The sequence below is a fragment of the Cornus florida genome, unplaced genomic scaffold, assembly GCF_030987335.1.
Source record: "Cornus florida cultivar Cherokee Brave unplaced genomic scaffold, ASM3098733v1 CherokeeBrave_3.0.0_Hap2_Chr06, whole genome shotgun sequence".
NCBI classification, from domain to species: Eukaryota; Viridiplantae; Streptophyta; class Magnoliopsida; order Cornales; family Cornaceae; genus Cornus; species Cornus florida.
This window is the reverse complement of record NW_026775576.1, coordinates 97,393,122-97,407,722: the sequence shown is the minus strand read 5'-3', so window position 1 is coordinate 97,407,722 and position 14,601 is coordinate 97,393,122. Positions and strand designations below refer to the sequence as shown.

Here is a 14,601-nt window from a genome sequence, read left to right as displayed (position 1 = left end):
TGAATATGTAAGCTTTGTTACTTTCCATCAATGTGTGATGACTTGTTACTTTCCATCAATGTGTGATGACTCTAAGTAGCTTTGGTGGTTCTCTTTCTTCCTTGTAATTTATTGATTTTTATTTTATTTTTTCGGAAAAATCAATTTCATTAACAAAGGAAAACTGTACCCAAAAAAAAAAAAGAAGGCCCAATCCAGGCCAAGAAGCCCAACAGGCCCGAAGGCAAACCAGGAAATTAAAAACAGCCCACCACCAACTGTCCTTTAGACCGTTGCATCAGCAACAATTTGAAAAGAATGATGTTGGGGCAAGGTTCAAATCAACAAAAACAGAGCTTGGGAGACTCCAAGCTGCAGCAATGGCCCTTGAAACTCTTACACATCTTGCAGGAGAGCAGTGGGTTGCGACTTGCGAAGACGGTTGAAGATGAGTCCCAGCACAGTGCCAGGAGAAGCTTGTTTATTTGAGCAGGTACGTCTATTTCTCTCTCTCCATATGAAATAGATGCACCGAATCAATCATAACTTGAACACAATAGCACTGTTAGATTTAGAGCTGTGGTTCCACATAGAAGCAATCCAGTTGGCAATAGCATAGAAGTTAAAATCCCCAGTATGAATACCAAACTTGTGATGGAAAAATTGCCAAATTTGGGATGAAAGTGGGCAATTAAAGAACAATTGAGAATCATTTTCAGGGCTGTCCAGGCATAGAGACAAATAGTTTGGTATGTCCTAATGGGAGCCAGAAATCATGCCATGTACATACATGTATGTCTTTACCATCGCCTACAATGTGTTTGATGAAAGGTCTAGCAAGGACTCACAAGTGAACACATTCTCTAATTCGAAGTGTTCAATTGAGAAGGCTTAAGAATCTAGAAAATTCTATTTAAAATGAGATTATCCTGCACCCAATTATACCAAATGGACAATATGTTGATTTTATTTATTTTCCAGAAATGCAGATTTGTCATATTTGTTTATTGTGGTGGCAGGTTGATAGTAAGAGTGCTACTTTTGACTTTCTGAACGCAAACCGCATGGTATTGTACTCCCATCTATGTGATTCATTCATGATAATTTCAATTTGTATTCTTTTTCTTTGTTCAACAATTTGTTTTTGACAGAGTTGCAGCATGTTTCTGAAATTGATGATTTTCTTGTACTCAGGTTTTTTGAGACTGTTGCTGGTCTTCTTGTTAGGCAGATTTCAGGTAGGTTTATGCCACTAAAACCAATGTGCAAAATCCATGCATACTTATAATTTAGGACTTTCTCAGTTGTGTTTTCTCGTAGAGTATTCCATTTAAGAGCTAGCTCTGTAATGTTTTGATTTCAATACATGAATCTATTTACTAGACTGATAAGGTTCATTAAGTGTATGTGGTGCATTGAAATGTTGTCTAGTTGAAATGAGATCTATTCCATGGACAATTGTTCATGCCATGCTAAGTATTTTGTCACTCACCAATTCTTCCTACATGATTTCTGCAGGATTAGGATATGATTTACTTGAATTGTTATATTGGTTCACTTCACTGTTACTCAACAACTATGCTTATTTTTAGCCAGGTATTTCTTGTAACCTTTGTTGTTGTTAATATTGCTTCATTTGTGACCTCGTCACATGCTATCTTGGAGTCTGATTTCTCCAACTCATTATGAGTTAATTCCTCATTTCCATATAACTCAAATCATTCATAGGAACTATACAATATATATTCTCCTTTCATAGGGACAAGGAGGATAATATTTTTAACTTCTGGGAAAAAAAAGAAGAAGAAGATGATGAATCATAGTCGTAGTTTTGCATTGATTCTGTGTAAAATAGTTAATGTAGATAAGTCCCCTTGAATTGAGTGTAGAAGACAAATCTGAGACATCTGAAAGTAACCAGAGCCTCAATCTAACCCACCTGTCTTGTTAGGATTTATTGCTAGTTAACTTGCACTGATGGCACACTTAAAACAGATTAAGTTACACGTAAAGTAGGTCCAACACCTGATGAAGGACTAAGAAATTAACAAAAATGTTAACTACCAAAAGAAGATTAAGACCCAACATACAATAAGTTCAGCCCCAAACGCCTTTAGATGATTGAGACATTTGAAGTTGTTACTGACAGTAGTTAGAAATCCCCGTCAGACATGCTATTTGTGTCAACATGTAAGGCTGCAAGTTGGGCAGGCCCAACCCAGCCCGGTCCCAACCCGAAGTCGGGTTGGGTTGGACCAACCCGATGTCAAACAAAACTGGGCTCTACCAATAACCCAAACCCAAATGTTTTCAGGTCGGACGGGCTAACCTGTTCAACCCTTTTTCTTTTTCTTTTTTTTAAAGATATACAAATTACATTTGTTTCTTTTCTTAGTTTGAAACATCAATTTTTTTTGACAAATTTTAATTTATTAATATATATATATATATACATATATATTTTCGATTTGATTAAATGGTTAGTATTGTGACTAAAGTATTCAATTATTAATTTTTTTGTGTACTTCCAACTCTAATTTTATTTTAAATATAAAAATAAAAAACTTTTTCTTTTTATTTGTTGAAAAATAAATAAATAAATAAAATAAAAGAAAAAGTTTTTCTTTTTATTTGTTATTAAATCATTTTAAATTATGACAATAATAATAATAATAATTTTTATTTTAAAATTATTATTAAAAAAAAAAAAAAAACCCTAAAACAATACATATGGGAGTAAATCTTAACACAACCAGCTGCTGCCGGAGACCAAATCAAGAGAGGAGAAAGGAGGAAAAGCAGCGACCATCTCGCTGCTATTTCAATAGCGAGATGCTACAAGAAATGCAACCCAAAGGGTTGCTTCCTTATATCAACTCCGGCGACCTATTATCCTTCTTCTCCGGCGACTATTCGGTATAGCGTTCCGGTCACTGCAAGTAGCAGTGACCTGCTGCTTCATCTCTCCTTTTCCGATCAACCAAGTCGCCGGAGGGCGACCTGGTGTGCATCATTGACGGCACACAAAGTCAACATCAGCGACCATCTGCAATCACACACACACACACACACACACACACATATATATATCAAAAACCAATTAGGAATTAGGATACAATACTTCACATATATTACAAGTATAGATACATACTATAGATATCAAAGATTTGGAAGGTAAAAAATAAATAAATAAATTGGAAGTTTTTTTAAATTTTGGGTTTTGGGTTGGGTTTGGGTCGAGTACGAGCCCAACCCGAACACGTATGGGTTTTAAAAAAGCGAAACCCAATTTGAGCCTGATTTGTGAATTTAAAAGCCCACGTCCAAAAATTCCTGGGCTGGGTTCGGGTTGGCCTGGGTTAGCCCGCCCAAGTTGCACCCCTATCAACATATAGTGGAAATTCTTTGATTATAAGCAAAAATGACAAAAATTAAAGAAGGGAAAAAAGTGTCAAGTCAAACAAATTTTTTGGTAGGGTGAAGCCAATATCAAAAAATGTTCATTCATAATGTTAACACATTGGATGTTTATTGTTGAATTGTTTTCCTTTCTCTCAAGCAAGCCACCAAAGTGACAACAATTGGATAGACTTTGCTCTTTCAAATAGGCTCACAACAAATGAACATTGTAATTATAAGTTATGTAAGGGAAAAATAATGGGATGCATACAAAAGAAATCAAAAAATTGTAATGCCAATCCGGACTTTGTGGTCAAAGTCAACACTTTGGAAGATCGGACGGTGGTGGTGGTAACTTTTGATTTGGAAGCAGTCCATCCAATACAATCCAGGCCATCCTCAAACCCCAGCTTGTGTGGACATCAAAGTGGCAGTGCATAAACCATACTCCTGTTGAAAAATGAAAAATAGGTACCAGTTAGCACCAACTCTGTATGCATCGAGTTATTTTTGAACAATTTTGTTCAACTCATTCAATGTCAATTTTGGTTCAACTTATTAAAACTATATCGATTATCAACTTATTTATTGCGAGTCAAATTTGAAAGATTGTAGACTCGACTCGTATGGGTCCAAGAGCCGAATAGAACTGACTCGCAAATAGCTTGACTTGAATAGGAACTCTGCATTTTGAGCCCGTCCTATGTATAAGCTAAGCCTGATGTCACAGACTTGGACCTTTCCAAGCTCACGTGTGGCCTTAGACACGTTCAAGCCCCCTTGAAGTGCTCGGTGCGGGACGTAACACTGAGCTAAGTTCTCAAGCAAATGCATGTCCAAATGCTTTGAGCTCGGTTTAGTTACTAGGATTTGTTTCTAAGTAGTTAGAGAGGTACCTGGATTGTTAGCTAGGAAGCGCACAGCAACCCAACCACCGGATGGGACGCCGACGGTATTCCTCTCGACAGGATCCACCAAATTGAAACTGGCGGGGCCTGTATTCGGATCATAGTTGCCAAACCCTTCGCCGATGACAAAAAAATTGAAGCCATGGAGGTGGAGAGGGTGGCTTTCGGCCCCAAGAATGCTCGTATCCTGCATCACCAGTTCCACACTAGTATTGAATGGCAGCACAACCGCGCGCGTGCCATTACTGACAAAGGTGTTATTTGGTGGCATTCCAGTGTAGTTGAACGGAACAAGCGGGTTTGCTGGAAAATCAGAGGTGTAAACGCCATAAGACTGTTTTAAAAAGTAAGACTGCAAAAGAGCTGTTGATGGAAGAGCAAAGGAGATGTTATTAACTGAAGCTGCAAATTTCGTGCCATTGGGTCCTTGGCAAGTCATGTTTTTTGGGCAGGGATTCGAGCCTAGGCCAATGGTGAAGAAGAATCGCTTGTCCACTGTTTGTGGAACGTTGGCAGGGAATTTAGCACTGGCCAAGCTACGAAATTGTTTGGTGAAATTAGCGACAAAGGTGGTGGCGTTGAGTGGTGGGAGGGTTGGTTTGAAGAGGGGAAGCTTGTTGATGGGACTGTGGTTTGATGGGTTCTTGTATTTGAGGATTCCGGCGACGGTGGAATTGTCAAAGGAGCCGAGGCCGGTGAAGTAAGGTCCGGCAGTCATGAAGAAGGTGGCGTTGGGGGAGAATGGTTTGGTTTTGAGAAGAACATTTGTGGTTTGGCCTGGGGTGATGACAATTACGTCAGTTTGGAAAGGTTTGGTATAAACAGCATCGGCTTCGACGACGGTGACTGTGTGGTTGGCAATGCTGAAGAAGAGCTCGTCGTTCATAGCAGCATTGATCAGACGGAGAAGGTATGTCTTCCCTGGCTTCACTTTCAACTTGAATGTATCTGAAAAAATAAACACATAATAATTAACAAAGATGCGTGAACCAGTGTTGTTGCAAATTGTGTTTTGATTAAGAAGTGTCGATGAGAATTGTGTTTTGATAAAAAAAATTTAAAAAATAAATGTTAGGTGAGAATTGTAAGATGGTCATTGGTTGTAGACAAAATGGCATATTTGAGATGTTTGTTTGTTTATTTTCAAAATTCACATATTTTAGGGTGAACCTTGGTGCATCGGTAAGATTGCTCCACGAGGTCATAGATTCGAAAACACTTTCTCAAACCGCAATGACGGATTGGATCACTAACTTGTCGTGCCATTGTATCCACTGGCTTTGATGGAGTCTCGTGTGTGTGTGTGTGTGTGCGTGTGGTGTATGTGATCCTTATATGATGTAATGATAAAAAATTTAAAGTTTCACAGACATGGTAAAATCAAATGTTAAATATCTTCAATCTATCCGTCCCAAAGGCTTGATTCACTTTCATCAAACCAATGGCGATTTAGCCCTTCAGTTTGTGTTTCTCGGTTTAAAATTTCGGTGTAAATGTCATTTTTTATTAAATATATATATGTATATATCTTGATTAATTTTTTTTTGAAGTGGCCATGCCCTTTTTTGATTGGCCATTGTGCAGTAAAGTCCACTGATCACAGAGCATAGGTATGATTTCAATCCTAAAAGCTACATAGTATGCCATATACTAGTGCATTTCTTTTTCTTTGGATCTCTAAAATACCCTTCTATATACACATATGCACGCCCTTTTAATTAAGTGCTATTATTACTATGATTTACCTTTAGAGGAACAGTTGTACAAGGGCCCCGGAAGGCCATTGATGGTGTAGGCATCTGAAACGTTTGGGCCAGCACCTGTTTGAAGTGCCTGGCTAATTACAGCCTCAGGGTCTACATTCCACCACTCTCCTGCACATACACATAAACAATATATATATATATATGGAAAGCAAAAATATGAACCCAATGTTGAAAAAAAAAAAAAAAAAAAACATGCACAACTATATCAACAACGTCTATTGGTGAAGTGATAGATTAGTCAATGGTTTATGTGCTAATTACCAAAGATAATGGGGACCTCCTTGTAGGGTTTATCAAAAGGGTAAGTTTCATTCTTCTTGGGGAGGATGATGATAGGTCCATGGATGGTTGATCTCAGCCAGGATATGTGAGCATGCCAGAACAGAGTGCCTCTCTGACCGATGATCGTGAAGTTGTACGTGTAAGTCTGGCCGGTTTGTATCGGACATTGTGTTATATATGCCGGTCCATCCGCCCATCCGCTTCTAAGCTGCTGAATACCATGCCTGCACTCATATAATATGATAAAATGATTCATGTATACCCACAAATCAACTCAACGTTTTTTTTTTAATAAATATTTTGAAATTAGCTCCATGTATCTTGTTTTGTCATTCCTATCTATCTATGACAATAACATCATCAGTTATACCGCATATTAGTATCCCTTTACTAACTATAGTTATATTTGTACATGTGTGTGTGATAATTTTGTTCTATCTTAAGGTTGTAGTGAGTATATTGTAAAAAGTAGTTTGATGCATTCCATACCAATGAATGGTTACGTTGTTCGGGACCTGGTTAACCACCTTCACAAGGACTTGATCACCTTCCCTTGCTACAAGCGGCGGACCAGGGTAACGTCCGTTAACGGTTAGAATACTCTTTGTGTTGCACAATCTTGTCACGTTTTTTGACTTGATCTGATATTATCAAAGATATGAAATGATCATGAGTTTATAAAAAAATGTGCCAGAAAAAAATGTTATTAAACTAAAAAATATATCTGCTTGATTACATTACATTGAACGTGTAATGCCTTGTTGTGCCAAACACGATCTCCGGCAACTGCAATAAAACACAAAAACCAAATAGCAGAGCTGTCTTTAAAGTAGATGAATGAAGATGAGAAGAACCCATCTGTGTGTGTTGTGTGTGATTTTGTGATGGGATGATTGAGTAAGATGGTGGAGGCTTAGCTCATAGCCAATGTGTGCAGAGAGACTTGGGATACCCTGTGTGGCCTATGGGGTTAGGCTATATATACACATACGTATATATTTTAATATAGATGATTAGGTAATGAGGTTAATGTCATCATAGAGTTTCTTTTTCACTGTTGTGATATTCACCTTGCATGCTCCGCAATATTGCTGTTGGTCAAGTTGAATTTTAGAGTGTTGATAAAGTAAGATTACTCTCTTTTGGAGTATCTAATCCTGATTACCAAGAGGACTCACTGTCTCAAATGCACATTAAAGCAAGAGATTAATAATCAAACAGAACATAATTAGAGAGTAAAGAATCACCAAATTTGCCTTCATTTAGTAATTAGTAGTTGAGAAAATTAATTGCTTTATTTCTTATGTATTTGTTACTTTCTTTGTGAATTTTGTACTTTTTGGCTCGTGTCAGTTGTCATGATAATCAACTGAGCTAAGCAACCTCAGTTAAACTTTTCTAAGTAAACTCCTATGTTATGTATGTGTAGTCTTTGAAAAATCATTTCAAGCTTTTCTATTTGTGAACTGTGTGAGGTACACGCATGTTCTGTATTACTTGCAGTTTTGTGGGACATGTTATGATTTTGTGTCTGCATGCCTAACAGACATGAAATTGCGCTTCATTTGCTGGACTGATCAGACCACAAAGAAGGTCAGAGCTGTGTTTTCTTGAGTAAAGTGCTTTTTATGGAGGGAAAAGTCATTTTAATAAGCTGAGAAAATCACACCATTAATCCATATTATTGAGGCTTTTTTTCCATTAATCCATATTATTGAGGCTTTTTTTCCTTTTATTTTTTTTATTTTTTTTTTTGGTAGGTAAGAAACTTAAAACCTCCATATTATTGAGGCTTTTTTTTTTGGTAGGCATCATTTTGAATTTAAGAGGAAATGTAACACTTGTCTAGTTAAACTTAAAATGAAAGGAAAAAATGTGTCTAGTTCTTGAATCATTATTAGTTTTTTTCCCAAAGATTAGTTTGCTGCGTCAAAAATGTTTGTTGATTAGGGACAGCAATTTCCTCTGACCCGACGGGTTTTCACCTCGCCCCACCCTTGATGGGGCAGATTTGGTAGCCCCCTAAATGGGTTTGGGGAGAATATGGTAAAATATTTTAACCCCCCCGGGCGTTGGGGGATTATATATGTATCTTTAAAATATATATATATAAATTTTAAGATTCTTGTTACTTTGCTGCAATTGTCAGTTAATTTATTAATATCACTACTTAGTAATTTAAAAGTCGGATCAGTTTATTTATCAATCCAATTTGAGCACATTGAGCTAATTTTTTTTTACTAAATAATAAAAGTAGCATAACTCGCCCCGCCCCCGCAATTAAATGAAGTACGTGGGGGCGTAGTTGGTATTTTGTCTTCCGTAATAGGGGCGGGATGGTATTCCAATTACAAACCGGTCACAGAGTAAGGGCGGAGTCAATACTTTGTCTTCCGCACTAGAGGCGGGGATGGTATTCTAATTACAAACGGAGTAAGGACGGAATTAGTATGACGAATTTTTTAATGGGATGGAATAGGGTTTAGCTAAATTCGTTTCAACCCCGCCCCGTTGCCATTTCTATTGTTGATTGCGATTCTCGTTGACTCAATCCCACGAGAGCTTAACACACATTTTTTAGTTCATTCCTTGGCAATTTGGATTTTGGAGCAGTTAGTTATTTAACATGATATAACATATTCAATGTTATCATATATGGTTAAAAAAAAAAAATTGTTATCATATACGGTTTTATGATTTTTTTTTATTTTTTTTGGGTTTCTAATTTTTATGAGTAATGTTAAAAAGTTGTGACAAAATCGATTATTTTTATGTAAGTATGAATTAACTCGTTAGCCACCCACTCATAAAAAATTTCTGATTTTGAGAGTCCAAATCGTTTTCATTTCTTTTTGTTTTTATTACCATGAAGAGACTGTACAAGGGAGGTGCAACAACTTCATATACCTCTGTTCTTGGCACTTATAATAACTTCGAGACAATTGAACAAACTCTGAGCGGTACGTGGGTTCATGTCCCTTGTATTTGAGTCTCACCATGGGGTCCACTTTATCTAACATATGAGGTTGAACGTTCAACCATTTTCAATAGCACAACTATTGTATTTTAAAATATAATAATCAAAAATGAAATTGTCAGATTTTATTCTCATGACAATTGAAACAAACTATGAGATCATGAGAATCTCTCTCTTAAATATTTAATTCAATCATTCATTGTTACATTAATTACAAATTTATGCAATTAAAAACTTTAACTTTTAAAAATGAATTCATAATACATTGGATTTTTTAAGATCCCTTTTGGAACTATTAGTTACAATTGTGAGTCACGAAAACTTTTAATTTGAGATAGAAGGAGCATAAGTTTTAAAACCTCTAATTTTTTCAAAAGTAATGACAAATTTTAACAAATTCGATGTTGTTTACCCACTAAAAAATAACCCTAATACCAATGTCTTCCCAAATGTAGTAAGTCTCTGGACACATTACAAACTGCAATTTGAAGTAAGTAATGTGGAAAAAATTTTGAATAATGATGAAGTGATGAGACTGCGTAGCTCATAATAGTTACAGAATGAGTCGTGACACCCATAAACTATAATTTATCATTTGAATTACCCCCTATTTGCCTTCATTCCTAATTCTTGGGCTTCAAATGGGCCTCAGCTAGGCCACTCTCCAACTGTTATGTCTTGCCAATTACGGCTTAATCACCAAATTACATTTTCTAATCAACTGCAAAACAATTTTTTTTTTTTTCTTTCAAATGTTAGTAGAGTTCACATCACTGTTTTTTCACATTAGAGGAAGAAAAATATAAATATAAATATATATATATATAATAAAACTCAAGGATATGCAAAAATTAGAGAAAGAGAGAAATCGATAACCAACGACCTTTTAGGACTGACATTTTCTAAAACATCTTTTAGCGAAATCTTTTTCTTGTTGGATTTAGTGAGGAAAAAAAATTTTAAAAGAAAAGGAAAATAATTTAATAATATTTTCTTTTAAATTTTTGTATAAGAATTTATATCTAGTTTAATTAGGGGGTTTATTAAAATTTTCTTTAAAATGAATAAGAACAGAAAAATGAAAAGGCAAATGAGAATGACATGTAAAATGCTCCTCGTATTTTCTGTCTATGTTTTTTTTTAAGAACAATCAATTTAACAAGAGAAAGTGATTTCTTTCATACCCTTAAAAAATCCGAGGACCAATTATAAAAACGATTATGAGATAATTGTAGGTAGGACGAATAGAGTACATATGCTCGTAGTGTATTATGGAGTGTTTTAAGTAGTTCAACGCCATCATAAAAAATGAAAAAATTGGATTAAATACTTTAACACTCCCTTAAGTTTGCCTTTATCATATTATGAACATTACATAAAATATGTTAAGTATCATATTAGAGTCAATTTATATTGTTGGCTTAATCAGCTAAACTGTGTATCATGCCTCAAAATCAATTTCATTTGATTGATTTAAATATATATATATACATATTATATTAATTAATTTCATAATAATTTTATTGGATTAATTTAAGGAAGAAACCAGAAACGAAACTAGATTAGAAACAATAGATGTTGTTACACATCTATTAGAAACAATAATTTGCCCAATCATGATGTATTCCAGATTCTTACACATATGATAGGCGCACTCCTTTGATTCATGGCTTATGTCTAAATTAGAATTATATATCTAATTTAATTTAGATTGATATTTGTATCCAAATTAAAATGACATAATCAGGTGCCAACTTTAGGTGAAAACAATTGAAATAAGATTGTAAGTTGGTCCACTTCGGACAGAACTAGTGTATGACCATTGACCATCATCATGAATATTAAAGATAGAGATCTGTTTGGTTGGTGTGGTTACTATATCCAACTTACTTTCTGGGTGAAAGAGATGGGCCATCCAAACACACCTGTGTCTATCAAATTGTTAATTGGCATTATTATGTCAACACAGCATAACTTTTTCTACTATTATTTCTTTTGTTTAAATCTTTTTATTAAATAAATCTTTTAGATATAAATTTGATATTTAAATTTGCAAACCTAATCCCTGTTTTGAGAAGATTCAAAGCAAATTTGATGTTTTAAATAATTTATCTCTTTTACTATAGCAACATTATTTTATGAATGGATTTGAACTTTTAAATTCCAATACTAACTATTTTGTAAGATCATAACTCTAATTTTTTAGCATTCAAATATAAGTCTTATGTTTTTTCAAATTAAAAAATTTATTAATTTATTATTCATGCTTTGTAGATTACTTTGTTCTAATTTTTTTTTTTTTATATATTTTTTTTTTTCTAAAGATCGTGGATTGAGAATAATAATTATTAGGAATAAAATGCACTATTAATTTTTGTAGGAATCCTTTTTTTTTTTTTTTTTTTTTTGGTCTAGAAATTATTAAACAATAGGCTATTCAGGAGTTAGATAATCAAAAAATGGCTTCCAACATACTCTTAGAATAACTAACAAAAAATGATATGCTAACTTGAATGACAAATGGGTCAGTGGTCTAGCGGTATCAGTTTCTTACTTTCCAAAAGGAGGTCAGGGGCTTCTTCAAGTCTCAAGACATATGTATATAAGTACTAACTAGAAAGGAGGAAGAAGAACAAAAAAAAAAAAAAAAAACCCTTGAATGAAAGTGGAAGCTCATTTTATGAAAAAACATGAGCATGCATGTCTTGAAAAGACAAAAAGAAAAAGAAATAAAAATTCGATGCAAGATATTATTTATTTGTTTTTCTTCTAAGTTGTAAATGAATTACAAATTCAATGCAAGATATTATTTATTTGTGTTTTTTTAATTTATAAGAAACTAATATGGATTTAGGAAAATATTTCAGATTTAAAAATATGTACTCCAATTAAAACTATTGTTACATCAATAGAATTTAAGTTTAAAAATTTGGTAAATTTCACTTATCTTTCTTGACATTAGTCAATATTTTATGTAAATTTTCTCTAAATTCCATAATTTCACTTACCTCTCTTAAAGTTGTGGTTTACGTAATAGATTCTAATGTCTGAAATGACATGTTTAATCTCATACAATTGATGGGCAAAACAGTAAAATAACATACTACCATTACAAGTTAGACGATTGTCACTTACAGGAAAGATAGGTGGGATTATGAAACATAGAAGAGGTTTATGTGTGATATTGACAAACCTCAAGAAAATTAAGTAGAATTTATCCTTAGAATTTTATAGATAAAAACCGGAGAAAATATTAACATTTTTCCTTTGATATATGTTTCAAATTTATTATGCATTGTTATATATACTAGTAAATTATTTGGTTTTAAATGAATCACAAATTTAATACGAAATACGGAGTACATATTACTTACTTAGAATAATTTATTTATTTTTAAAAAACTAATATGAATGTAGGAAAATATTTTAGATATAGAAGAATGCAAGATCAATATATTTAGGTTCAAATCATTTTAAAAAAATGGATTTAGGTTGAACCCAAAATGACTTGGTATTACAAGGGGGAGCTTGTCACACATCTGATCTGGATAGAAAATTGAATGGGTATTATTGAATTTTGTGGCTCAAATGAGGTCAGCAATTGCATTACCCATTGTGTCATCATCAACTTGCCAACCAAGGTAAGTGATCAGTAAGTAGGCGTGGTCAGCAAGATTGGAAAATGTCAGTAGCTGCAGTCCTTGTAATACTTGATCATCAAGTATTTATTTTGGTGACCCATCTTTGGCTATAAATAGCCATGTCTCTCATGCATTCTGAATCATCCAAAAAATCATCAATTGAGTGAGTTTAGAATATCAATTAGTGAGTGAGAGATTTTGGATGTGAGTTACTTTGCCTTGTATCTCTTTATTTTTATAGTAAAATATTGTTCCGTCTTCTCTCCGTGGACGTAGGCATAGCCGAACCACGTAAATCCTTGTCTCATTTGTGTGTGTGCCATTTTATTTTTCTTGTCATTAATTTTCTCTTGTTCTCATGAACTCTTATTCGATCCTTATTTTATAACAAACTGGTATCAGAACTCGAGTTCGTATATATTGTATACAAATACTGTTCATACGTACAGTACTGTTCACAGATACTATTTGGGTACTGTTCACAAGTACGGTACTGTTCACCGAGTAATTTTTGGGGAGTTTTTTGAGATGTAGACTAGATACAAGATTGAAAATTTTGATGGCAAGATTAGTTTCAGTCTTTGGCGCATTAAGATGCAGGCCCTGCTGACTCAGTAAGGTCTAAAGAAGGTATTGTTCGGGAAGGACAAGTTGTAGGGGTGGCAATATTTGACACGACACACTAACAAGACACAAACACGGCATGAGATAAGCGGGTTTGGGTTTGGGTTAATCGTGTTCATGTCATAATCGTGTCGATATGGATTGACCCGCTAACTAAACGTGTCGTGTTCGTGTTTGACCCTATAAACACGATTATGACACGATTAACCCGATTAACTAAACGTGTCAGATAAACGTGTCATGTTCGTGTCAAAAATAACCCATTTAGCAAAACGTGCAAAATAAATGTCGTATTCGTGTAAAAATTGACTTAAATGTGTCTTTTCGTGTCGTGTCAAGTCTTAACCCATTTATTAAACAAGTTATGCGTGTCGTGTCGTGTTACACGTATAATAATCGTATCGTATTCGTGTTAAGAGTCTTAGACACGATTAATAATCGTGTCGTGTTCGTGTCAACCCTAATCGTGTCCGTGTCGTAATCGTGTCGGCACGAACACGACACGCCAACAAGAATTGCCACTCCTAACAAGTTGCCAGAAACTATATCCAAATGAAAACAAAGACAAGGTTGATGAAAAGGCGCGCTATGTGATTATTTTGAATCTATTTAATGAGGTGCTGTGTAAAGTTATTGATGAAGACACAACAGCAAAGTTATGGCTGAAATTGAAGAATCTGTATACGAAGTCTCTCACCAACAGACTTTACCTAAAATAGAGACTCTATACCCTTCGTATGAAGGAAGGTATCCCTCCTAAAGAGCATATTGATAATTTTAATTATATTATTATGGATTTGAAAAATACTTATATTAAAATTGATGACGAGGATCAAGCCATTATTTTGTTGCGTTCTTTGCCTCCTTCCTATTAGCATTTTGTTACCATATTGCTCTATAGAAAAGACACTAACAAAATGGAGGATATTAAATCCTCATTAAAATCTCAGGAGTTAAGGAAAAAGGTGCCTGTGAATATTGAAGATGAATAGACCGAATGTCTATTTGTAAGAGGCAAAAGTGAG

At 34.5% G+C, this 14,601-nt stretch overlaps 1 protein-coding gene and 1 long non-coding RNA gene across 2 annotated transcripts; one reads left to right on the top strand and one right to left on the bottom strand.

The window, feature by feature from the left end:
- On the top strand, positions 1–2,704 carry LOC132313179 (uncharacterized). Its single transcript, XR_009483396.1, has 4 exons — positions 1–472; positions 999–1,046; positions 1,174–1,217; positions 1,498–2,704. It is a non-coding gene; the product is annotated as an uncharacterized LOC132313179 (long non-coding RNA).
- Positions 2,705–3,457: 753 nt separating this feature from the next.
- LOC132313178 (laccase-17-like) lies at positions 3,458–7,265 on the bottom strand. Its single transcript, XM_059811856.1, has 6 exons — positions 7,076–7,265; positions 6,824–6,975; positions 6,314–6,558; positions 6,032–6,160; positions 4,275–5,234; positions 3,458–3,828 (listed from the first exon to the last, which is right to left on the bottom strand). Exons 1-6 carry the CDS (start codon positions 7,190–7,192, stop codon positions 3,698–3,700), a joined length of 1,734 nt encoding a protein of 577 aa, XP_059667839.1. The 5' UTR covers positions 7,193–7,265; the 3' UTR covers positions 3,458–3,697.
- Between the last annotated feature and the right edge of the window lie 7,336 nt (positions 7,266–14,601).

What these genes read in the sequence shown, in the direction of transcription:
- LOC132313178 (XM_059811856.1), bottom strand. Translation starts at nt 7,192, where the DNA reads ATGGGTTCTTCTCATCTTCATTCATCTACTTTAAAGACAGCTCTGCTA. An exon ending in CAAGGCATTACACGTTCAAT is followed by an intron (nt 6,976 to 7,075) that starts GTAATGTAATCA and finishes TGATAATATCAG; the next exon opens with ATCAAGTCAAAAAACGTGAC. An exon ending in GTACAACTGTTCCTCTAAAG is followed by an intron (nt 5,235 to 6,031) that starts GTAAATCATAGT and finishes TTATTTTTTCAG; the next exon opens with ATACATTCAAGTTGAAAGTG.